General features: G+C 41.1%; 1 protein-coding gene across 6 annotated transcripts in view; it reads left to right on the forward strand.

Moving 5' to 3' along the window:
* Positions 1-25,061, forward strand: part of NOL4 (nucleolar protein 4) — a 197,510-nt gene extending 172,449 nt beyond the window's left edge. For 5 of the 6 annotated variants that reach the window (XM_059815317.1, XM_059815319.1, XM_059815318.1 and 2 more), the window contains 2 exons: positions 14,200-14,380; positions 24,868-25,061. In XM_059815317.1, the coding sequence (XP_059671300.1) occupies positions 14,200-14,380; positions 24,868-25,061 (375 nt within the window). Of the gene's footprint in view, positions 1-14,199; positions 14,381-18,903; positions 18,985-24,867 lie in introns of all 6 variants that reach the window. The other variant, XM_059815315.1, reaches the window with a different exon arrangement.
* Positions 25,062-26,128: the final 1,067 nt, after the last annotated feature.

The following is a 26,128-nucleotide window of genomic DNA, read 5'->3' on the forward strand; positions in this document are numbered from 1 at the left end:
GAAATGAGAATATTTGGGGAACAGATTTGTACTGCAGTGCACAAATTTCATGCTTATTGCTCATGGTATTTCATATTAAGCTTCAGTTTTACTGTCTCCATTAATGAAGCAAATCAGAAAGAGCATCCTCCAAAGGCCAGTCAAAGTTCATTTCTTTGTTTCTTCCAATGGCTTATGCTACTCTGGTTTGATGATTGTGGAATCAAAAGGCCATAACCCAAAGCATCACTTCTTATCTACTGAATCTTTTAAAATACAGAACCTTCAGAGTACTGAAGTTAAAGGAGGTGCACCAAGTTCTGTCAAAAATTTAGAGCACGTCTTCTTCAGTAGCAAAACATTTTCTTTCTACTAAATAGTTTGAGACAGGGTGGGGAGGTCAGGGGTTTTTTTGAATACCTTTTATTTTTTAAATATTTTTTCTTTATTTTTAAACTGTAAAAGTCAAGTTGTACCTGAGGCAGTCTTCAAAAATAGACATCCTGCACTGAATTAATAGAAAGAATTTTGGTTTTCACAAACATGCAGTTCAAGTTTTAACGCAGATTTGAAATAAAATAATTAGCCATCAAATGTATCAAACACAGAGTAAAATATCTTCAAAATATCTGAACCTACTGATGAAAACAAGAACCACTCATTAACTGCAAAAAAGTAATTGCTCACTCTCTAACAGACAAGAAAACTGTTATTTTTTAAAAGACAGTTATCTATAACTCCCACTAGAATTTACCTGTGAAAGAGACACCATGCTGTAAATACAGCAATATGCTGGAATCTCCAGCACGCTTATTTTTTTCCTCTTCAAAGCAGAACACACAGACATTTTTAATTAGTTGAAACGGAGGAAGTTAATTCAACATTGACCTCAAATGCTTCATGTCTAGGCTATCATCTTCTGTTTCTAAATGAAGAAGAATTTCATTTAGAATCTAATATAAAGTCCTTTTTGGTCCATTCCCCCTGCCATAGAGTTCAATATATGCAATATTAAAAGAAAATGTTGGGCAGAAGAGAAATGGGAAAAAACACTCAGAAGTCCAAATTACACCCCATAATTTTCCAATAAAGTCTTTTTGAGTAGTTGCATCTCCATACCCCAGAGCTAGCAGGTGTGTGGAAAGCTGTTTTGTGTCAAGAAAATATTCTGTCGGTGGTGAGAGTGGTATCAGTTGTAATGCAGTAGACGAAGAGACCTATAGTGGGAGGTTTAATTATGTTGACCGTGATGATATTGTAGTAATAAATCTGCAAAGCTGGCACAAGCATTGCTCCAGTACTCCCACACACTTTCCCCTGCATGCTCCCTAAACATTTGATTCATGAGTTCAAGAATTTTCTCTGTTGGTGCTCTGGTGCCACAGTCCTTCTGCACTGAATGGAGTAATGCTGATCTAGCCCATCATAGTCACTAAAAAATAGCATGTTGGAAAGGGGGAACAGAAACGTTTTTCCCTATAGGAGTCCCTCACTGAGATAATTTCTTGAGGACAGTACACATAAGTATGAAAAATACAGAGGAAATTGCTTGATTTCGGTCATAAAAGTGGAGCTGCCTGAGGCAGAGCAAGGCTTGTTTTGAATGAGAGGAATACACCGCAAAGGAGGAATTTCTCTTGCTTTGCATCCTTCTGGTTCAGCAGTAAGTATTGCTACGCCTTTGTCATCGTGCATCAGTTTCAGCATCGTGCATCATTGGTTCATTCAGCACCATTACCTGCAGGCAAAACTGCTCTTGGGATGAGAAACAATGACATTGTTGTCTTGCTGTTTATGTTGTTTCTGTTTGGAAGAAAGGTCAGATATTCAGACTCCTCCATTTGTACTGCCTGTCAATGAGGAAGCAGCAAAAATGATCAGTAGCCATGTTCTTCTGCAAGGTGCTGGCCACTGCAAAGAAATTGGCTTTGAAAGGACTAGAGGGGATATGCAGCAACATAAGAATAAACATAACATAACTTGTACTTAATTTCCACTGAAGTTTTACCTTTATTTTCTTCAGATTTTCAGCTAATCTAATATTAGCAGGGGCATCCTAGGCCCTGGAGTTTGTTATGCAGTGCTTCACTTTCGGGATCGGGCAGGTACCAAATGAGCTGTCTTAGGAGAAGGCTTAGCAAGCCTGCTCCCATGGTTCTGTGCCTTGAGCTATCTTAGGCTGAGAGATCTATGGAGGTGGCACAGGGAAGGGAAGGATCCTTTCATATTCTCTGTAGTCCCATCCTCTGTGGCAGGCTGAAGGAGTCGGTGATGTGGTCTCCCAATGGAAACTTGCTTTCCTTTGAAGGAAAACATTGGCTGAGAGTGGGTGGGGAGGTGCAAATAGAGGAGGTGGGGATTCTCATGGTTGACTATGGAAACAAGGCCTAAATCACTAACTTATAAGGCCTAAGGCAAGGGCCATGCTGTGCTGTTCTTTAGGTCAGAGTTAAAATCTGCCTTTGTTTTCTGCCTCTCCTGAGAGGAAAAAATTCTGTATGAGGCCTGGGCCCTAACAAATCTCCTCTCTGATGGTGCAACAGGGAGGAGCAAAAGTTTCACCTGCCCCCTCTCCTCTGGTGTTCCTCTGCAAAGCAGAAAATGGTGGCCCTGAAGATCCTTCTGCTCTTTGCATGGCACCTTTGTCCCTTTGTCTGAATTTGGACCACTTTCTCCGTGGGAAATGTCACATGTATTTTGTGAAATATGCCGTGAGCACATAGGAGTTTTGCCAAAACTCAAAGGCATTGGCACAGTTCATGTATTCAAACCAGGTCCAGTTCTGCCTCTTACATGCCTGTAGCTGTTTGTAATCTGGTGCTGGCCATCACTGGACACATTATTTAAAATTGCACTGAGGAAGTCATTGCTGTGCATACACTGCAATGCACTATGCAGTCTTGCGCTAGGCACCTGTCTTGTATGTTGAGACAACTTTCAATTAATAGTGGTGAAACCATTAGCTGACTAATTTTTTCCATACGTTAAAATTCTCTAGAAAAATATAGAGCATGGCCACGTCCAATATAACTTCTGAAATAGCTTATGAAGGGTGATAATTGCAACCTAAGACAAGAACAGCTATACAAAGAGCTATACAGAAAGTTAACTTGCAGGACACTTTCCGTCATTAGTCCTCCTCGAATGTGATTGCTCCATTGAGTTACACTTTTTAACATACCTTTGTCCCTGATGGAAAAAACCACATCAGGGAAAGTACATTCAAAAATCAGCTATGGAATCATAGAATCATAGAATCGTTTAGGTTGGAAAAGACCTTTAAGGTCATCATGTCCAACTGTAAACCCTGCTAAGTCCACCACTAAACCATGTCCCTGAGTGCCTCATCCACACATCTTTTAAATGCCTCCAGGGATGGTGACTCCACCACTTCACTGGACAGCCTGTTCCAGTGTCTGACAACCCTGTCAGTGAAGAAGTTTTTCCTAATATCCAATCTAAACCTCCCATGATGCAACTTGAGGCCATTTCCTCTTGTCCTATCACTTGTCACTTGGGAGAAGAGACCAGCATCCACCTCTCGACATTCTCCTTTCAGGTAGTTGTAGAGAGTGATAAGGTCTCCCCTCAGCCTCCTCTTCTCCAGGCTAAACCACCCCAGCTCTCTCAACTGCTCCTCATAAGGCCTGTGCGCCGGACCCCTCACCAGCTTTGTCGTCCTTCTCTGGACGTGCTCCAGCACCTCAATGTCCTTCTTGTAGTGAGGGGCCCAAAACTGAACACAGGATTCGAGGTGCGGCCTCACCAGCCCAAGTACAGGGGGACAATCACTTCCCTTGCTCCTGCTGGCCACACTGTTTCTGATACAGGCCAGGATGCCGTTGGCCTTCTTGGCCACCTGGGCACACTGCTGGCTCATCTTCAGCCGGCTGTTGATCAACACCCCCAGGCCCTTTTCCACCAGACAGCTTTCCAGCCACTCGTCCCCAAGCCTGTAGCGTTGCGTAGGGTTGTTATGACCCAAGTGCAGGACTCGGCACTTGGCCTTGTTGAACCTCTTACAATTGGCCTAGGCCCATCGATCCAGCCTGTCCAGATCCCTCTGCAGAGCCTTCCTACCCAACACACCCACCCAACTTGGTGTCATCTGCAAATGCACAGAGGGTGCACTCAATCCCCTCGTCCAGATCATTGATAAAGATATTAAACAAAACTGGCCCCAATACCAAGCCCTGGGGAACACCACTTTGGCTGCCAACTGGTTTTAACTCCATTCACCACAACACTTTGGGCCCGGCCATCCGGCTAGTTCTTTACCCAGCGAAGAGTGCACCCATCCAAGCCATGAGCAGTCAGTTTCTCCAGGAAAATGCTGTGGGAAATGGTGTCAAAGGCTTTACTGAAGTCTAGGTAGACTAAATCCACAGCCTTTCCCTCATCCACTAAGGAGATCACCTGGTCATAGAAGGAGATCAGGTTAGTCAGGCATGACCTGCCTTTCATAAACCCAGAACTTCACTAAAGAACAGTAAGTTTATCTCAAGCACCACAGAAAAAGATAAATGCTATCCTATTCCATTTGGACAGAGAGAGACATGGTCCTTTAGAAGAACCCAGTTTCTCTTTCCCCAGTGACTTTGCATCACAGTTGTCTAACTGTACGAATAGCTCATCCATGCTCAACCAGCAGCACTGGTGACCTCTGAAAGCTCATGTTGCTCTTCTGGTATCACAGTGGATAATGAAGTGGCTAAAGCTGACAGGCTATGAAAAATGATCCCTCTGCTTTGCTCTTGCTCCAGCAAAAGTGATTCTCTGACAACTCCTTGCAACAGCCATCTGAGTACCTCTTCCAAAAAAGTTTTCTGTTCTGCAGGTGAAGAGGCAGTAGTGAGAAAACAAGACTCAAACACTGCAGTGTGAAAACACTAACCTTTTGTTTAAGGTTAACATACCCATTCCAGTCGATAAATAATGTGTCATTCTATCAGAAATGCAGAAGACTGAGGTTCATTTTTCTCTCTTCTGCACAATAGCACCTTTTTATTTTGATCTTCTTTTTCCGTGTCAGTCTCATGATTTCATTTCTTGTTGAACACTGGTTCATGTCATTTTTGATGCCTGGTGACAGCACTGATGCTGGCAGTTCATTTCAGTGTTAATAACCTGAAAGCAAAAGGAACCTACTGCCTTTCTAATCTGAAACTGAAGCATGGTGCTTTATTTTCTTGTCTCTATACCCTGTGTCAGAAGGACAGTTTGGAGGTCCTCGAACTTTTGGCAGCTAACTCAACATTTTGATAGACACTCTTCAAGTTCCCGCATCACCATTGGCATTACAGGGAGTTTAGATGCCTAACTGGACTCTGTATTACACCTGATTTAGCTCAATTAGACTATATCAATATTTCCTCACCATGTAAAATTCTATTTATATTTTTTTATCTAAAATATTAATTAATTAATACCTAGACTTCTGGCAGTAACATGTTCAATACAGTTGCATCTGCGTGCTAGGAGCACTTTTTCATATAATGTTACGTCTATGTCAGAAAAATCTACACTGAGACTGATGTGCTCTCCATGTAATGATGAGATGATAGACAGAAGGAAGGAGGGTGGGATACAGGGTATGCACTACTGGGTCACAGGCAAGGGAAAGGCAGCAATCTCTGGGTGTTTAAGAAGGGGACACCTTCCAGACCCTGCAATGGGAACCAAGAATCCCATGGCTCATCTTTCTTTAAACGCCCTGCTCTGTGCAGATGATGATGGCTGCTTACCCTGGCAGTTGCTTCTCTGCACAGGAGCCAGAAAACTCTAAGCTCAGACTGATGTCTCTCCATGTAATGATGAGATGATAGGCTCACAGCTGAAGCATGAATGTTCAGCTTAGCTGGAACACCCAGCTCCCGCTGAGCTACAAATTGAGTAGTATGCCACACAAGAACAGGCTTTCTAATTTTTTTACATACTTGATTTAAGTAAGTATAAGTGAAGAAAATAATGCAGAGAGTGGTAGAGAAAAACATGATCAAGATCTGATTACAGAGGGTGGGAAACAGAAAGCTGTGCAGTCCCCCAGCTGTTCCTTACAAGAGGAGAAATAGTGTGCATGCCTGAGGACAGCAATTATGGCCCTCTTGATTTCACTGCTAAGTCCGCCCCTGAATTATCAAAACGCTTCCCAATATAAAGAATATCTGCCATGAGTTCTGTGATATTATTTGAACTTTACTTCGTGTTTTATTTTAGGCAGTTTGCTCAAATTTATTCTTAGTACTTCTGGGGAAAACCTCAGGGGTCTTTCTACTGGTTGTGCGTAGACCTCATCCATAATTCTAGTGCCTTATCCTCTGACAAGGACCTGGAATGCTGTTTATGTAGGACAACTGAACTTAAAGGGGAAGGAATCTGTCCAGAGGTGCAATTTTTTTTAAAATCTATCTGTCCTAATGATTTTAGACAACAGGTTATGAGACTGTCAATGGATGCATCGTTTTAAAGAATACTGTGACTAGCCTGAGAGGTGGAGAAATACCCAATTATAGATATAGAGAGATATATATATATAAAAATAAAAATATAGATATCTGTCTTGGAAAGTTATCAGAGAATAACTTTGCCCCTCAGATATAATACATCTGTGGTATGTTGAAAATATTTTCCTAAATGGACTATAAAGATGCTAGCAATTCAGTTGTCAGGTTTCAGCTATGGGTCTGGTGTGATGAGTTGAAATCTCAGGTAGATGTTAATTTTGGATTAATAATCCCTCAATATAGGGACTGGAAATTTTGTAGAACTTTATTCAAAATAGTTTTGAGGTATGAAAGCGTGATCTAGCATGGCAAAAAGGTCACATGAATTAACTTTTCTGTGCACAAATTCATCAGGGAACCTGTAGCAAATGCTTGGCTTTTCTCATTGTGAGTACTAAAACTCTGCTGACTTCAGCTGAAAGTCTGGCTTTTGCTCATTGTGTTGTAAGAGAAATAAGGCTTTCTAGGGAACGTAGTATCTTTTATTAGATCAGCTTTTAGGCACAGAAGTTCTTCTCCTGGTCTAGGAAAAGGTATTACCTTTTTCTACAAACCATGCCTTGCCTCCATGCTTAGATCACAGCTGTAAGAGCATCTCCTACAATATTAAAAGACGTTGTCCTTTTAAAGGACTAAAAATATTCAGTACTTTAAATATGAAAGTCAGCAAATGCAAAGGACTACTGTGAAGCTTCATTTGGATTTCAATCTCAGTGAATTATGTAGATCTATTTAATTTTGTTTAGGCCTCCCTACTCTCCAACAGGTTTTATTTCGTGAGTAGTAATCCCAACACAAACCTTAGCAACTGCAGAGGGGAGAAAGAATGTGCAATGGAAACCAAAAGTAAGTGAAAACTCACATCCATCACTTGCAGAAATACCATTTCCATCATTGCTAAGCACACTGAGTCAACAGCCTTACTGCAGTGTTAAAGGAAAATTTAGCCTACTGTGATGTGCCAAAATAATGTTTAGCTGTCTAGGCTTCCAGGACACTGGTCATAAAATTAAAAGCTGGGTCAAACACTAGAAAATTAATTTAATGTAATTAAAGCTAATAAAAGATCCAGTGTTCTGTCAGAACAATGTGTGTCATCCAAGTAGTCGGTAGTATCATCACTTATTAAGATTACCTGACACTTCCCATTATAATACTAGGTATGCAGTTTGGTGATAACTTCATGACCTTCAGCCCCCAGGGATTACATTTACTGTTCTGTATGTCTTCCATCTGTTGAACTCTTTCAGAGAAAACTTCAGCTATTTTCAAGAATGAGGAAAATTTTGTCTTTTAAGGGTAATTTGATCTTTAAATGAATTTACCATTCCTTAAAAAAAAATAAAAAAAATAAAAGGCTAGGCTCTGTGTTTGTTCTTGGCAATATAGTGGTGTCATTTATGCCAAGGATGTGATGATGGATGCACGTGCTTACAGAGTCAAAACATTTTAGTTGCTAAATGCCCAGATTATTCAAATTTCAGTGGGTATGACTAGGAATCTCATCTCAGTGCAGAAAGGAGGGGAAGAGTGTTGGGGCTGTGAACCATGGCAGGAGCAGAGATAACAAGGGATGACAGGAAAGTGAGATTATAAAATGGGGTTGGATGAGGAAGTGAGTAGCTGAGGCTGGTGATGTGAAGAAAACTGGTCAGATGAACTAGTGGTGAAAGAGGATCAGATATTACTAGCGAAAAACAATGTGAGTTGAAAACAGGAGCTGCACTGGCAAATTGTGGAACCTGGCTTTGCTCCCTGTGGGACAGGATTTTGGGGATTAGGAGACTGACAGGAGTCTGAGGAAGGAAAGAAAATCTCAGATGGGACCATCACTGGATGTGACACTGCTTAAATACAAATTAGGAAATGAAAGGGCTTGAGTTGCTGAAGCTGCTCAGGTATCAGGCATCAAGAGAATTGTTTGGAAAGGAGAGATCAGGATTTGCTAGGCAAAAAGACTGAAACTACGGCAGAGGCTAGAAGATGAAACCAGAGAAGCAAGGAGGATGGGATGAGGAGTCAGGGATTTTGAAAAGACAGTATGAAAGAAGTTTGAAGAGACAGAGCACAAGGTATACATGATCAGGTCATGGACAGGCAAACGGCAGTGATCTCCAGGTGTCTAAGAAGGGGCCGCCCTCTGGGCCCTGCAATGGGCTCCAGGAATCCTGTGGCTCATTCTCCTTTACACACCTTGCTCCATGCAGATGATGATGGCCACTTACCCCAGCAGCTGCTTCTCTGCACAAGAGCTGAGATGGGCAGAGAGCTCCCAGACCCACAGCTCCTTGCAGATTCAGAAGGGTGCCCCATGATGGAACTTCTGAGTTTCTTGCCATTATTTTAAAAACTAAGGTACACAAAGAGGAGCCCGTTATGTTGTTATGGTTGCAGAACTCAAGCGCTTTACATATTAGGTAATGCTAGCTTAAAGTTGCCTTTGTTGCCAGAATCTCACCATCTGAAAAGCAGTGATAAAAGTCCTATCTAACAAGAGTATTGTAAGGATTAATTGGGTATGCTTTGAAAAGTGCTACATGGTTTTATCATGTGTTTCTATTTATTTTACTTTTGATTCAAAAATCATAGAAATAAATTGGTGGGTTCCAAATGGGAGAAAGATATGAAACATTATCTCCGTTCTTCTAAAGACATACCACAAGCTACTGAGGCTAAAAAAAAAATTTAAAGCACATGAAAGCATGTTTTGTTTTTTCATGTGAATTAATTTTTTTTCCTTTGCTGAAAAAATGGAAGACCATGTGCAAATATTGGGTCCCTTGCTTGCCTATCTGTTTGAAGACTAATCTGCATTTGGGTTTTCCTAACCTCAAAGTGGTATTCTAAAAGAAGTGTTTATTGACAAGAACAACAAGCAATCCACATTTTCAGTTTAACATATTAAAAAATAAAGGATCAAGAAACATGAGGCAGAAATGTGTTTGCCTTTTTGTCTGTTTTCTAATTGAGTAGGAAAAAATCACCTTGACGTAGGGGCAGTTAAAAGCTGGCATTCTCAGATTTGTTAATTTGTCAGTCTGGTAGCCACTGCATTTTGTGAAAGCAGTAGTTAAATGCATGTCGCCATCTTTGCCTTTTTTGGAACGTTATAATTTATATTCTTGTTGCAGAAGTTCTATTAGCTTTATGGTCAGCTAGCATTGTCTAAGTGAGTTGATCTGCATACACACTCCCTTTTGGACTTACATTTACATGTTAGCAATGCCTACTGCTAACAGTGGAGCCAAGGCAATAGCACTGCTGTCTCTTAATGGGAATATACAGAATTTCTGACACTTGTGTATATGTGGGATCAAAACTCAGTGTAGCACAGATTTGCCAGGGCTTTTCATTTTAAGAAGCTATTACTTTTTTGTATTATTTTGGTGGTGGTGAAGGAGATGGGGAACAGAAAGGAACAATGGCATCTGCCCACGAAGGGCAGACTTTTTGAAATGAAATGTGTGTGCTGTGCCTCCGCTGTCATGGGGAACAGGAGGCTGGGACACTGCCGGTGAGCCTCGCTCTTTGTACCACAGTCAGGACATTCTGCACTAGCATCTATGTTGCTGTGGATAGTATTTCCTTTTAAACTATTCATTAGCTGCTTAGAATATCAGTCAGAGCAGAGCAGGGTTTCTTCAAAATACCGTTTATGCAATAGTTCATGAAATCTTTTCTTAGTATGTATTCTTAGTATGTACTGACCTTAGAGGGTTACTTAATTGCTTCCGTGATTAAGTGAAATAAAATAAATTGCATCTGTCTGCTCTTTTAAGGAAAAAATTGTGTACTCCTAGTATACACCTGGGCATAAAACTGAGACATAGATATCTCTGATATATACCAAAATGAGGATCACAGTATGTACTTCATGCTTCCATTTTTTCAAGTGAACAGATAACTTTGTATTTTAGCATGCTTTTGTACCTAAAAGATATTTTTGCGTTTCTGTGATTTCCATCATTTTCCAGATGATATGCTCAAGAAAGACATAAATTACTTCTCCTCCAAAATAAATTCAGAAGAGAAATATTGTTAGACAGATGACTTATTTCCATTGGCATATACAAAATGAAGATGGTATAAGTCAAATTCTAGACGGCCAAATGTTTTATCCGCATCTTGTTCATACTTCTTATTAAAGGTAAATTATAAATAGTTTAAAAATGGTTAGTTAATACTTCACAGGTTTTGTAAATTAGTTATGAATTACAACAGTGTGTGTTCCAGGTAGTTAGGTCAAACATATTAATAAATGGTTAGTTAATTGTTACTGATTATTATGAAATTTTTTTTTCAAATCACATTTTCAGTAAATTATTAAGCCTTTCCAGTGTAAATATAATATAAGGGGAAACAAGAAATGCTGAATGACTAACACAGAATATTAAAGAAATCTCAGTTCTGGAACAACACTATGCTTGTTTAATTTCTACATTAGTTTAAAAGCAAAGGTAATTAAGATGAAAAGAAAGAAGAGAATGAATCTGTGCAAAATAAATCTCAGGTATACAAAAGTGAATATGATATTCATGTTCTCTCTCCCAAGAAAAAGAGAGCCTGGCTTCTTTATCCTCAGTGTGACTGCAAGTTAAAAAGACACAGTTTTGCCATTTGAAGTACAAACCAGTAGGGCTGACACCTAAGCCTGCTCAGAAAACGCTCATCCAAAATCCTGCCCTGCTTCTGCATTTAGTCATCCTGAAGCACTGAGCTAGGCCCAGATTTCAGGTCTGAAATGTATGGCAATTTATTCATCATTTAGGTACAGGTGATTGGTCTGCTCTATAAAAATATATACAATATTTAGAGGAAGCCACCTTTTGTATAGTGGCTGAGAGATTAGAGCTCATATGCAGAACCAGGAGTCCAGGCTCAGCATCCTCCTCAACCTCTTTCACCCCTCCAAGGAGTACCTTCCCCACCAGGATGCCAGGCTACACCCCAAGCCCCAGCCCATAGCATGCCATGGTGTCGCACAGGGTTGTGATTATTTTGATACAGAGATCCCCATCTGGCAGCGCAGCCCCAGCCTCAGATTCCCAACCTCACAGCAGCTTCTGAATTTTGTGTTAGGGTGTAGCTGGAAGAGAGCAGGGCTGGACACCTCCCAGGGCAGCCCTTTTCTGAAAGGGAACTGAGTCAGCTCCTTTTCTGTTTGCTATCTCTGTAGCCCTATGAATTGCGCATTTCTTTCCACACAGTGGCACAGCTTCAGCTATGACTCCCACCGCAGTTTTGCTTTCAGCCTGGTTGCTAGGAGATGGCAGCTTTGAGTTCAGGTCCTCTCCTCACCACAGCTAGCGAAGACCTTGCGTCCCAACTTGTCCGCCTCTTCTTCATATATTGCAACAATAAGCCAGTACTCAGTCTCCCACTTCTTGGCCACGTGCTCTAGCAGGTGGGCTGGTATGCACCGAGGTGCACCAAGTGCCCTTGCCGTACCCTCTGGCCAGGCTCTGCTTGCTGTGCTCTGCTAGAAGCTCAGTGCACCAGCTCTGCAAGAAACTCACTGTTAGTTTTTCAGTGCACTGACAACAGTGGCTCTGGGGGACATGTAAATTCAAGGAGAGCAAATCTGTGGTTCCCAGACAGTCAGGATAAGGAAACAGGCCCTGAGATACTCTGCTTAGCTATAGGAGTTAGTCCCCTTTGCACTGCAACCCTTGAACACAGTCCAGTCCTTGATAAATTTGTAGAAGATCCCTTACTGATCTTCATGAGAATAAAATGAGGCTCTGAGTGAGTCTATGGCAGGAAGTATCATCTCGTTTTAGATGCAAGGATACAGAACATCTCAGACTTGAGAGTGTTAAAGGTTTGGATGATGAGTTAAGCTTTGTTGCCAAGATAGAACTTTACTGTATAACTTATGAATATTTTCTCAGAGAAAAGAATACATTTTCTCTTATAAGAGACAGCAATGATCTTTGGAGATAAAAGGTAAACGATATTAAAGTTGAATTCCTGGCAAAAATACATTGTGATTTTGGCCCTTTGTTTAAGTCTATTATCACTTAAGAAAATGCATAGAAGACCAGTTTGGCCAACTCTCTTAAAAATGCAAAGCTTTGCCTCAGCTCATATTAGTGCCCAAGAGGGCCCATTCTTATTGTTAATGGAATTAATTATCTGATGGTTCAATGTTCTGTATGAAATATTAAAATTTCTGTTAATAATATATATACCTTCTCCTGAGTCATCTCAGTTGTGCCCAAGTCTCTTTCACCAATAAATATCTACAAGACAGGGATATAGTCATCTCACAAAAGTTGGTAATGTCTTATTTGAGAGGTGGAACCAACAATTGTTCCTAATGTAGACAGGAAAGCTGCTTCAGAACCCTTTGTTCTTCAACACAGAGACTGAACACTGTTTGAACTATTTCATCGCTCTGTGCTAGTATATATATTTTTATTTTTACGTAAACACTGTAAAAAAGGTTTGATGTATTTTATAGCATTCTTAATAACTTTGGTATATTTAGCAACCGTAAAAGGGTTGTGCAGAAGAAAGAGGCATAAAATGGACAAAATCTTACACAAAAGGGAGATAATTCTAACAGATCATTTTTCAGTTAACTACTCCGAAAAGGTCTGCAAACATTCTCACCTCTATTTTTTAAATACTGATCTTCCAAAGATCCATTTTATTTGAAATGACTGAAATATATTTTCATCAGATAAGAGTGTAAAATCAGGCCCATAAAAAAAGTCGACAAGTTAAAAGAAACAAAGAAAAAGTTCAAACACATTTACAGACTAAATCAGAAATTCTGGCACTCAGGTCCCTGTGGTGGGCTGAGCAATCACACACTGATAGTTTTCTTTGTTTTCAGCTACTAAAATGCATTAAATCTTCTCTTAACACTTTTCTTTTTTTCACCTGTGTCATTGCTACAGTTGCCACAGGGGCATTTAGTGATCATGAGGTGCTCTAAGCAGTAGCTACGGTAAATGCAGATGGGGAAAAATACACTTTCACCTGAAACATGATCTCCTTTAGGGGGAAGTTGGAGGGTCGTTGTACTAAATCTTGTTCAATATTATGCGAGCATCTAAGAAGCAAACAGGGAGTGTTGAGGGGAACTCATGGTGTACAGTCAGTCACTGCTCATACACAGATTACAAATGCTTTCAAGTCACGTTTGTAGAGGCATCCTTACCACTTGGCCCTTGTGTGGACGGACACTCACTCAGCCCTCTGCAAACACAGGAAATGTAGTTTTATTCCGTTCCTCTATTCCTTCTGTCATTTCTGAGGCTGAGACATCAAAAGAAGTAGTTGGTGCCTTGGTTTGTCTTATCAACAAATATATGATTGTCTTGCTTGGAAGAGTCACTCCTGTACTCCAAAAGTAATGGTTTTTTTCTATCCTTTCCCACACTCTTTCTGGACAGAGTTGGGTTTTGCAGCCGACTGTGAGCTCTTCAGGGTGAGAGGATGCATCTTCTCCTTTGAGAAACAGTATGGTTGGCTTGTGGAGCACAAATAAACGAATATTCTATATATATATTATAGGAAACCTGTATTCTTGCTTATTTCCATTGTTTATTTTCAGCTGATATTTGGTCAATCAGAAACACATTTGTGCTTGTTTAACATGTATTATACTTTTCTAAAAGCAATAGATGTGGAGTCTTAACAACGGAAGAGACCCTCTCGTGCAAGGTAAAATGTAATGATAATTCAAAACCTTTCCTTGTTTTTGCAGGATGAGGCTGCTCCAGCTGACAAACAGTACAAACAGGAGCCAGCCCAGGTCACTTACTCAACATCAGCTGTTTCCAGCACACAGGAGGTGTTGTACATCAATGGAAATGGGACCTACAGTTACCATAGTTACAGAGGGCTCGGAGGTGGGCTGCTAAATCTCAATGATGCTTCTAGCAGTGGTGAGTTTCCTTACAAAAAGTGCCTGTGTGTATATGCGCTCATGTGTACGTTTCCCCCTGCTGTACAGAAAGCTCGTCCAAGGGGTTCAATATCCATAGGCTATTATCAGATAATGAGCAGGAACACAATCCCACAAACAGCTACTGCTGAGCGAAATACTTGCTTACTGCATGCTAGTCTCCTTTCAGTTTCAAGGGACTAATTCACAATAGGGCGAGACTGAAGCTGAAGTCTCTAACAAAGCTGAGTAAAAAAATGCTGGGTTAGATCTTCAGTTGATTTGCATGACTTTATGAGGACCTACCCTGTCATTGTTGTCCTCTCCTTTACTGATCACAAAATGAGGCCATTAGTATCTTTATGGCTGGAGTTTGAAAACACTGAACTCCATATTTTGTAACAGAAATGGATTGACCTAGATTTCTCAAATGGTCTCTCTAGCTACTTTAATTTACTGCAGATAAAGATCTGGCATAACAAGTGTTAAATGAGAAATCAGCACATCTATCTATACTCTAAACTAAAAATGATGCAGGTAATTATGTGTCACCGTAAGGTTGTACGCCCCTCTGAAAAAAACAGTGGTGTCATTTGTTTAGATATTCCTTTCTTCTTACGTTAGAAGCATCTGTAACAAAAAAATCTAAGTTAATTGTATTATTTGTTTTGAATAGTCCCCCATATTGACTTACTACAAATTCAGAGCAAAGCAAACGGTTTGCCCATGCTTGTAACAAGGGTATTGTCTGTCTGTCAGAGAAAAGAGATTACTCTGGAAGACTGAGGGTCTCTTGCCACCAAGAATGGTATTTAAAAAATGTTTCAGAGGATGGAGAAATCCCTGGATTTTTGTGCTGGCTGATCCCTCTCCGGCTGAGGAGAGTGCTGCTTCAGGTACATGGGCTGACTTAGGCAAGACAGTAATTGTTCAGCTACAGCCTTGATTTTCAACATGCTAAGCAATTTCAAAATGCTATCAGGGCTGCAGCCTGCAAGGATTTATTGGTATGTGCTGTCCTGGCAACCTTCAGTCATGTCTGCTTCCTCACCCCCCCAGCAAAATCCCCAAAGATCTGTGAATGGTTTGCAATAAGTTTTCAAAAGACTTTAAAAAGATAATATTTTAGTTGTCAAAAGTCTTTGACTTTAAGAGAGTCAATGATGATTACAATTGTTTCCACATGCAGGAAAAACACATCTGAGGTACTAAATATGATCTCTGATCAAATCTTTTCATAAGAGTGAGACAGGCCATGGAAATCTGGTTTCTTGGGAAAATGCACAAGAGCTTTAAAATTGTCTTTTACATTGTGGCCAGAGAAGATCCAAGCCATTTCCCACTGTAAACAGTTGGCATTTGGTCTTTCACCCAAGTAAGAGTAGGCTTAAACTCCCCATGCGTTATTTGTTAGCAGAAGCCATCAGAATTGTCCTGTTTTACATAATCCTAGAGGAATCACAACTGTTTTGTGTACTTGTTCTTCCCTTCAAACCCCTTGTAGAATCATAGAATCATTTAGATTAGAAAAGGCCTTTAAGATCATCAAGTCCAACCATAAAGCTAACCCTGCTAAGTCCACCACTAAACCATGTCCCTAAGTGCCTCATTCACATGTCTTTTAAAAACCTCCAGGGATGGTGACCCAACCACCTCCCTGGGCAGCCTGTTCCAATGTCTGACAACCCTTTCAGTGAAAAGATTTTTCCTCATATCCAATCTAAACCTCCCTGATGCAACTTGAGGCCATTTCCTCTTGTCTTATCAAGGATTTTGTGTATTTTTTGTGTATTTTCCTACATTATCTGCTCCCCAACAGTGATAACATTTTGGGGTGCTACACAATGACATACAACATTGACTATTGCAGTTAGCTTTGCTGCATAATTGTAAGAGAAAACAACCAAACAAACAAAAAAACTACACCTGAATTCAGAGTTCCTTGGGTGGAGAAGCAGCGTGGAATTCAGGATTCTTGATACATTTTCATAACTCCCATTTTTCAGTGAATCGTGGGATTTAGGCAAAAGTATTCTCTGTCACTTCAGCATGCAATTTTAAAAAATGGGGTACAAATTCAAGATCATAAATCAGTGTTGCTTTCTGATTAGAAGCAATGTTTTCTTTGAACCTTTAACATAGAGAACTCCACTGTTATTTCACAATTAAAGCTCAAGATGGGTTCTGTAGGACACACAGTGGTTATTCATGAACTGCTAGAAGCTGCACAGCCTACACAGACAGGAAAATGTGCAGTGCACTGCATTTCTCTGTGTAGCGTCGCTGGGGTGAAGGAACCAGTGGATGCTTACGGTTTGCATACTAACATATGCTCAAACATTTCTTCTTCCTTGCCATTCCCTACTTGCACTGGAAGAATTTTGTCTGTGTGTCCCCTTACTTTAGAAGACTTGTAAACCATTGCACTTCTTCCAGATGGTTGTGCATAGCAGGAGCGTTGTGCAAAGGTGTCCATCTTCTCCACAGGGATCCCACAGGATCTGAAGAACATGACCTTCACAAACCAAAAGTCTGTGTGCCAGCAGTTGGAAATCAGTTGTTGATGCTAACAATCCAGCTGGCCGATGATTTGTGACCTATCTGCCATTTCAGGAAGATCGTTAGGAAAGTTGTGGAAAGGCAACTCTATGAATTTCTTAGTTTCATTGACACAACAGCAATCAGTAGCCAACCTAATTATCTCCTGTCTGTTAAGGATAAATTGCTCTGACTCCATTTCTGGTTACCCTACAGTAGAAATGGGAGGACTCAGGGGCCAGTTCTTTGGGACCTGTCAGTCCTCTCTGATATGTCCATAGATACCTGCTTTTCCATTTGTAGGCTAAGAGGAGTGGATGGAGTTGCAGTTGAGAGGGGTAACCATTGGCTCCTGACAGGCAACAAGGACAGTTGTTTGCAATCGTTATTCTGTTTCAAGGATGCTTGTTCCAAACATATGCAAAGCTTTTATGATGGTTAATGAGTTCCCTCTCTGGAGAATAGGATACTTGCTTGTAAATTGTTTTCAGGACTTAAGAATTAATTTAAGAATGCATTTCCTTTTGAATTTAGTAACCCATCAAATGTTCTTGTCACGTTTACAATGTTCTCCTGGTGTAAAAATAAATATACACCTCGGTCAGTATATGTGTATAAACAGAGTCTGGTTTTGTGTATCTGCTAAAACAGAAAAGGAGAAGTTGCAAAAGCTAGCTAAAACTCACTGCTTGAATACCTATTTCTAGACCTTCCTCCACAGTAATATAATGACTATATCCAATTAACTCTCCTATGTAGTAGCCCAACTGATGCATGTATTTTGTATGCTGTGACTCATTTAATTTGGTAATTTCCTCCCCTATAAAGTTCATTCCTACTCCGATCCCATCATACATACAGGCTTAGCTATCTGCTCACCCAAGTGTTTGGTGGCCCTGGCTCAGGGACCTCTCTGTGCCTGCTGTTGCAGTGCTGCTCTCCTCAGCCTGTCCTTCCACATGGATAATTACAGAACCATAATTAGCTCCTCACACAACTGTATGGGGCAAGCCCTCATGCAGCTTCTCAATATGAGCAAACAGAAAGCAACAGCTTGTATGGTGACCCCTCCTTTATTTTGGGCAGGAAAAAAAACATAGCAGGAAAAGGCTTGGGCTTACAGCACCAAGGTCTTTTTTCCCTTGCTTTTAAACCCTCTAGGCCAAGCCAGCTCCGCTGGAAAGCTTCAGCCCATCACCAAGAAATTCGTGGGTTGAGCCTCTGTCAGCCTGTACATGGGCTGGGGAGAAGCCCTTGGTCACGTTGCTCTTGATTCTTGTAGATGGTAAATGAGAACTGCTCTGTGAGAAGGGTGGATTTCCACGGCGCTCTTTTTTTAAGGCTAATGCAGTTACTACAAAACTGAATGGAGACGCTCCAAGGTGGGGTCGCTCAGTGGGTGTGAACAAAATTTGCTTGCCAACAGCCAGCAGGCCACGAAGGCTTCAGCTGTCCCTGCTGCATCGCACCCGGACCAAACTTGGAAGGGCACCCAGCTTGAGGGCAGGAGGATGAGGACAGGAGACAGGCTGCTGTGTTGGGAGCAAAATCTCTTGCTGCAGCCCGAAGATGTCAAAGTCCCTGCATGCTGCCTGAGCCTCTCCTGACAGAGTGGATTTGCCCCGTCTCCCCACATGTTTCTGTCCAGTGGGTCACTGTCCACCTTCTCCTGGTGACTGTCAGCTGCCAGTACTCTCTGAAGCCGGCGTGGCCTTGTCAGAGCCTTGCTCTCCACAGCCACTTTGTTTTCTGAGTCTGTCTTCCCTAAGAGGTGTGGAGAGTATTTCTGCTGCCATTGCTGGGTTTCCTGGGGGGGGATTTGGTGCTGTTTCTTCCGCGCCATCGCTTGGTTTTCTAGGCAGAAACTGCCTTTGAGCGTGTAAAAGGAGAGGGTGTTTCAGACTCGATGGCAGACTGGCCATGCAGAACATGCCCTTGTGTCATGGTAAGACAGAGCAGCTGTTGTGTCTCTGTTTCTCTACACAGATCTGCAGCCTACCTCCACCACAGCCACGACTCAGCACTGCATCCCAGGCACCACGAACGTCCAGTCCCCTTCCAGCTCAGGTGAGTCCTCCTGCCAAATCTGAATATGTTCACACCGCAAGCAAACCCTGAGCCCTGGCAGGCTTCTCTTTCAGCCTCCTCTCCCACAGGTTTGCCTGCAGACCAGGACTGACAGCCCCATGGTCCAGCCGGTAGCTGCCAGACTCCCGCCACACCACTCACCTCTCCCCACTGTCCCCTTCCAGAGGCCCAGGAGGGCTGTGCTCTCCTGGCCATTCCCCGCTTTAGCCAGGCCTCTTACCCACATGCAATTCAGCCTTCCTGGTCCTTCTGCCTCCTGGTCCTTCAGGCACTGCAGCCCTGCTGAAGATAAAGGAGTAGCTGGGGGGAGCTCCCAGAGCTAATGCTGCTGAGCCCCAGCGATCAGCGTGGCCGTGCTGCTCTGGGGCAGGGAGGGAAGGGCCGAGCACTCTTGCCCACTTTTGCATGTGGCAGTAGGGAGCGTGCCTCATTTCTGCAACCTCAAATTTGGTGAAGTTGTAACCTGTAAAATCTTGGCATTTGCATCATCAGTAGAGGCTTCTTGGCAATAAGCTAGGAAAAAAACAAAGTCCAACTGAAAATATCTGGTATGCAGCTAATTCTTAAAGTGCTGACTGGGTTACCCACGGCACGGCTGGCCATGATGTAGGGGTTGAATGGGGTTTTCCCTGTGGTTGCGCTCTCCAGTTGTTCTTTATACCTCTACTGTTGCACAGTCTTCTGTGTTCTCAGTGCTACCCTGATGAAATCAAAGTGGAGAGAGAAAGGAAAGACAAAACAGCTTGTCTCTAACACAGCTGCAGCCTGAGGCATGAAGAGACACAGAACAAGAGCGATAGAGTTAGGAACCTGGGAAAGTGTGTTTAGAACCATTTTAAAAAGGCAAAATGTGGCGTTGGGAGAAGTTAAATAGTTTGACCTGTGTCGTGGCAAAGGTGGGAATTTCTCACTGGGAAATGCTGGCTGAATTCTATATTAAGATCATCCCCACATTCCTCTTCCCCCTTCCTCCTCCTCTTCGAATTATTGGACACATAGCATATGCAAGTATTAGTCTGCTCCCACCATAGGAACATGGAATGTCTGTGGACATATTGGACAGTATCCTACTTTTCTACCTTTGCACAAAGCTCAGGAGACAGCCTGTAAGGCAAGACAGGTGTATGCCACAGAGTTAATCTCCTATGGTGTATAGGAAACATTACTGGAGGACCTCACATAACCCTTTCATCACAAGCCAGTGTGTTTGCTGATTGTTGAAGGTGCGTGATGTTCAGTGGCTATAGGCATTTCTGCGTTTTCACATCTCTTTCCTCAGGCAACACAGCAGTTTTTTCTGCTATCTAAACTAGCTGAAGGTATGTTTCCCAGAGGGAAAGTTGTAGAAGGGAGAAAGACGCTTAAAAGGTCCAATTCATTAGTCACTGTTTTCTCGATCTGAGGTCTCCTGGCACTTGAAACAACAGTTTTAGGCACATCTGCTCTCTAAAGGCAGGAGGAAAAGAAACATTGAGAGATGAATATCACAATAAAACTTTCTTGCAATAATAAATACATCTGATTTGGAAAAAGTAGCATACTTTTATAGTTGTTTCTATTTAGTTTTATTGGAGTATATGAAAATCTAGTACACACTCACTTCTAAAGCCACTCATGGGGCAAAAAAAGAGGAGAGGAGAATAGGTGTAATAGAAAAGATACACAAGAGAGATACCAAAGCACAGGCAAGTGTATTTTTCTATAAGTAAGTGCCACTGCTTTTTATATGTTTGCTGATGAAAAAGGTTGCTTAACTGTTAATGAAAATGTACAATCAGAGATGCTTAAACACATATAGTTTTTTAAAACTATTTTTTTTAATTCTAAATTATTGTCTGCAGTAGTGATAACCATTTTGAGAGTCATTGACACATTTATTATTCTTTCAGTAGTTGTTAATTATAAGACTGGTGGCTAGCCAGTGACAGCATATAATTCTTAAGGGATTTTTGCTGAGACAGTTGGTAGTGTCTAAGCAATCAGTAACAGCACATCTACATCTGACCCATATTTTGAAATTTGATATAAATCATGTTGCTAATGAGTAGTGCATGAGGCAATAACTAGTTCCATTTAAGTTTTGCAATTTACAGAAAAGCCATTTGTCCCACAGTGTATTTAATGGCAGATATTCCCAGCAGCTAATTTGATAAATGATTGTCTAGCACATGAAGAGTGGGTTTTCAGAGTTCTCGTATTCAGCTTGATGTGGTTCCAACAAGAACAATTTCACCTCACAGGGGAAATTAGGTCTATGTAACCGGACTGAGGTGGTAAATTGAAAATATTCCCATGTTAAAGTGTCAATCAGGTGGCCTCAGCAAGAGGCAGAGGAACAATACTTCAGTCTTCTGAGAGAGTATAAAAGAAAGGATCTGCCTCAGCAATTTGTTTAACCCACTGCTTAAAAGAATGTTGTGCTGTTATAAAAACATGGGAGGTGACAAATTTGAGTTATAATAGTATGCACTAAGAGAAATAAATAAATAAAAATAAGTATCCTGTCTTCATCTCTGCGATATATCCTTAATCTCTGCTTGCACACTGTCACAGACATTGTAGAGCCTGATAATATTTTCAGTCAAGATTTTTAATTGTCCTGAAGTACTCTAGGGTAGGAAGCAGTATGCTAAAATGTGCAGTATCACCTTGGAGGAACCTGACACTGCAAAATTCTTTGCAAAAATATTCAGATTTCCCTCTGTATAAGAATACACTTCCCTGTTCCTGTGAAGACTGGCAGCTTAATAAATAATGTTAAGTACAATAAGTAAATAGTTCTATTTAAGGTATGGACAGTTATTAAAAGAAATGGTGGTGCAACTGTTCAGCTTTCTCCAGATTTAGTCATCTGTAGTGATGGCTTCTGGAGGTAGAAGTACATGAAGTGTCTACCTTAACCAGCTGTTTTAAGCCTTCAGAATAGTTGTGATTTATTTGTCTGGTTAAAGAAATGTGGTGGATAGGAAGATTTATGTTCTCATGTTTCAATAGCTGGTTTACATAAAATTACACAGGAAATATCTACACTATAGGAATAGTATGTATTTATTCCTTCTTTTCTGAATGACCAGGTATGACTATGAAGCTACAGATAAGTAATAGCATTTTTAGCATATAGCAGCCTGGACAACCTTTAAGAACCAGTAATACTACCAGTGTCTATCATAGCTTTAAAAGCTGAGACCAGTATAATACATCCGGGGGATAGTCTCTGAGTGAGGTATTCTCCCAGATATAAAGCTTGGGCTGTCATAAGCAAGCTTTGGAGGTGAGGTGTGGTGTAGGGGTCACATAATTAAAAGAAGAACTAAAATCCTTATCTCCACATCAAGCATGGCTTGCTCTCTTTCCGTTCAGTTCTCTGCCAGCACATACAGCTTCTCTTCCTGAAAAGGCATGGGTATACTCAGTGTCCTGAACCCATATCCATGAACACTTTTCGGTGTGTCTGGATTTCTCTGCTTTTTTGCTCAGGGGGCTTTTCTTTGAGGGGAAGGTGGACAGTGCTGTTACTTTTTAAGTACAAGGCAGGAGTTGGAGAGTGAAGGAAAATCCTGTTTTCCTACTATATGGAAATGAAAAAAAATCAAATAGTTTGAAGTAGCTGGGGTAAGTTAAAATCTAAGATTTCTTATTTCCTTTGTATAGAAGAATTCCGTATACAACAGAAGTCTCCCAGACCAAGAGGAGTTCTGGGTCCTGATGTTTGCCTGTGTGTGCAGACTGAAGATTTGCACTTGCACAAAACTTTATTTCCAGTACCTTCAGAGATTCAAAGATATATATTCTGAAAAGTTAAAAAATTTTCCTCATGGTATCTAATCAGGACAGCTAAGAGTACAGGGCCAGACCTTCAGTTTGCATAAATCACTGTGACTGCATAGCCTTGTGAGGAGTTACACTGATTTATGCATGCTGGACATCTGGTTGTCTCCTAGTTTTTCTTTCAGACCAGTGCTTTTACTTTGTGTCATCAATTTTTGTAAGAAAAACCTCAGAGATGTAAGCAAGCACATTTCTATGTATTTTCTACTTATAAGTGAAATAAACTTAATATCCTATTCAATCACTTAAAAATCTGGATTACCAATGAGAAAAGCCCTTCAGTTTTGTTTCAGTAAAAGACGTGCTCTGCCACAGAAGCTCTGTTCTGCCATATATTGTGTGTGTGTTTTTGGCTGTGACATGAATGAGAGTCAAGGAAAGAACATAAAAGTTAAAGTAGGTTCATATGGAACACAATGCCCTCAATATGTCAGTGGTAGCTTTTTCACTACCACCTCAATAAATATAGAAGTCTTTAACGGCTTCTTACAACCATTCAGTCCAGCTGGCCTTATGATTTGTATACCCTTCCTCTCTGTGCTGGGTTAAGATTTTACTTAGAAATACCCTCTGAGCTTCTTCACACTGTGATCGTTTCCCTGCAGCATGCGGTCACACTGAAACAAAGTCACTGAGCTAATTGTCCTTTTATTTATCCTTTGTATACTGGAAGTAATTTAAAAGTCAGTTAATTTATGCTGGTGTAAAACTGGATAATACAGTTGTAAGGCTAAGTGCTGTTCATGCTAGTTGTGTAGTAGGAAATAATCACAGAATCACTAAGGTTGGAAAAGACCTTTAAGATCATCAAGTCCAACCATCAACCCAACACCACCATGCCCACTAAACCATGTCCTGAAGTGCCACTAAGATCCAATAGGACTCCTTCTGTTTGAGTAGTGTCTTTTCATAGTCCCAGCTCTGCTTTCACTCACTCAAGGGGAGATTTTCATTACCTTCAGTGAGTGTGGGGACATGGCAATCTCCACATTCTTTGTGGTCTCAGCTGTATCTCTGCATAAACACAAAAGAAAGAAAAATACATAAGGTTTATGACCAGATCTTCAGCTTCTGGAAATCAGTACATCTCTTTCCAGTAGTGCTTAAGACAGACCATATGTCTTAGCTGACTAATAACTATGGCCAAACAACCAGGGAAACTCCACACAAATCCAAACTTCCTGATGGCAGACGATTTTGTTGATTGTGGTAACCTGCAGACTGCCCTCAGGAGCGCTGTCTTCTGCATGCAGCATACATGGTCTTGAGGATATTCTTTGATTAAAAGCACTAAGCATATTGGTATAAGCTGCCAATGCAACATGTTGATTGCTGCAGATTCTCTTCTCGGTGTTCAGGCCTTGCAAGATCCTTGCAATATATTGCCAGCTGTATGCAGCCCCCACGGATGATAGTATACTCACTGTAGCAGCCAGATTGTCACTAGCCTCATCTCATTCATGACCAGCTATTTATATAAGTGATCACATGGTGTCAGGGCTAGTCAAGTGAATGACCATTTATCTATGTCTGTAAGGGATTCACAATCTGGCCACATGCTGATTGAAGCAGAAAACATGAAAACAGATACCTAGAGAACATAAGTTTGATATTCTGTGATAAAAACTGCAAGTGTGCAGATTGCCATGAGGGCTACGATGGCAGCTGGAGCTGGGGGAGCCGCAGGAGATGAACCTTCTGCCTGCTCACCAGCATCAGATCCCAGGGCACCGTTGGGTTGCAAGGGGCTTACACTGTTGGGATACCCCCCAGTGGCTAATTTTCTTCTGGCAGTGGACTTGCCGCTCGTGTTACCTAAGTAGAACTTAAAGGTTGTCTGTCATATATAAATATAAATTGCTGTGGTTCCTGTCAGGGCACCTGGTAACTGAACAGTTATTGCTTGTTTCTGCTGCTTCTGACTGGCACTCAGCTGAGAGGGGATTTTGCTACTCTGCATTTGTAGCTACAAACCCGTGAAATGTCTCTGGCAGCGGATCTGAAGCTCCTTTTCTTTTCTTTTGTTATCTGCAGGTCCAACAGATCTCAGTATGAAGAGGCAGTTAGCAACCAGCTCTGGATCCTCCAGTAGTTCAAGCTCTAGACCCCAGCTGAGTCCAACTGAAATAAATGCAGTGAGGCAGCTTGTGGCAGGGTATCGAGAATCAGCTGCATTTTTATTGCGCTCTGCAGATGAACTGGAAAACCTTATTTTGCAGCAGAACTGAGTCACGTGACCTTCACACTGGCCTGGTCTTATCTCAGAGTTTCCACTAATGACATTTTGATTTCCCAGAGCACACACTTCAGTTACCGCACAGTCTTTTAGGAGAGTTAATTACCATAATGCCACATGTTCTTGATCCATAAAGTGATGTGTTAAGGTGCTTCAAGTGAACTTTGACCTCTGGTATTTCTGAGGTACTTTACTGTGTCCAGCCTATTGCTTTTGTTTTAGTGTGTCAGCATAAATATCGAAAAAGTGGCTAGAAATTAACTCGTTCTAACAAGTGGAGGAAACAGAAGATGCTGTGATGGTTTAAAAAAAAATGGTTCAAGATCCAAGTGCAATATTAGTGGAATGTGATACTGACTCATTGGACTTAAAGCTGCAGTATATGGCAAAACGTTGCCAAATGTCCTGTTGCTACAGGGCACAATTGCAATTAAAAGGATCTTGTATTTTAAAAAAATGTAATTTTTATAAAAAACAAAACAAAAGATTTTTGTTTTCATTCAAGATTTTTCATTTTTACTTTGGTAAACTTTTTCACTGGTCCTGAAAATGTTTTGAGGAGCTATTGTAAGTCCCCCCTTCCTCTCTTGAACCCCTGACTGTGCCCTTGTCCCCAACTTAATATTCTTTCTACAAGTAACTCTTGATGCTGGATAATTCTTCCCCCGTGTACTGTAAATTGTCATCTATGGAATACCTTCCAAAGGAAGCATGCATTTCCTGCATTCATACCATTCTCAACTCCATTCTGTAATATATTGCAGCTTTATTAGCAGTTAATAAAGAGTTGAGGGTTTTTTAAAGAAGACATATCATTGAGAAAAAAGGAGAAACGGATTTCTTACAGTGAGTTCATCTAACTCCATGATCACTGCTGCTGTCCTATACAAGTCCCTCTAGTTGTGATTGGATGCAGATGATGAATGTTAAGAGGTTGCAAGTGACAATCTGAAAATTTGCACTCTTGTGTGTATTTATTTTGTGTTCCTTAATTTAAACAAAATTCTTACGGAGGAAGGTCATTGACACTTCTCGTATGATTTGTATAATTCCCAGGCC

The sequence above is a fragment of the Gavia stellata genome, chromosome 3 (genome assembly GCF_030936135.1).
Source record: "Gavia stellata isolate bGavSte3 chromosome 3, bGavSte3.hap2, whole genome shotgun sequence".
NCBI classification, from domain to species: domain Eukaryota; kingdom Metazoa; phylum Chordata; class Aves; order Gaviiformes; family Gaviidae; genus Gavia; species Gavia stellata.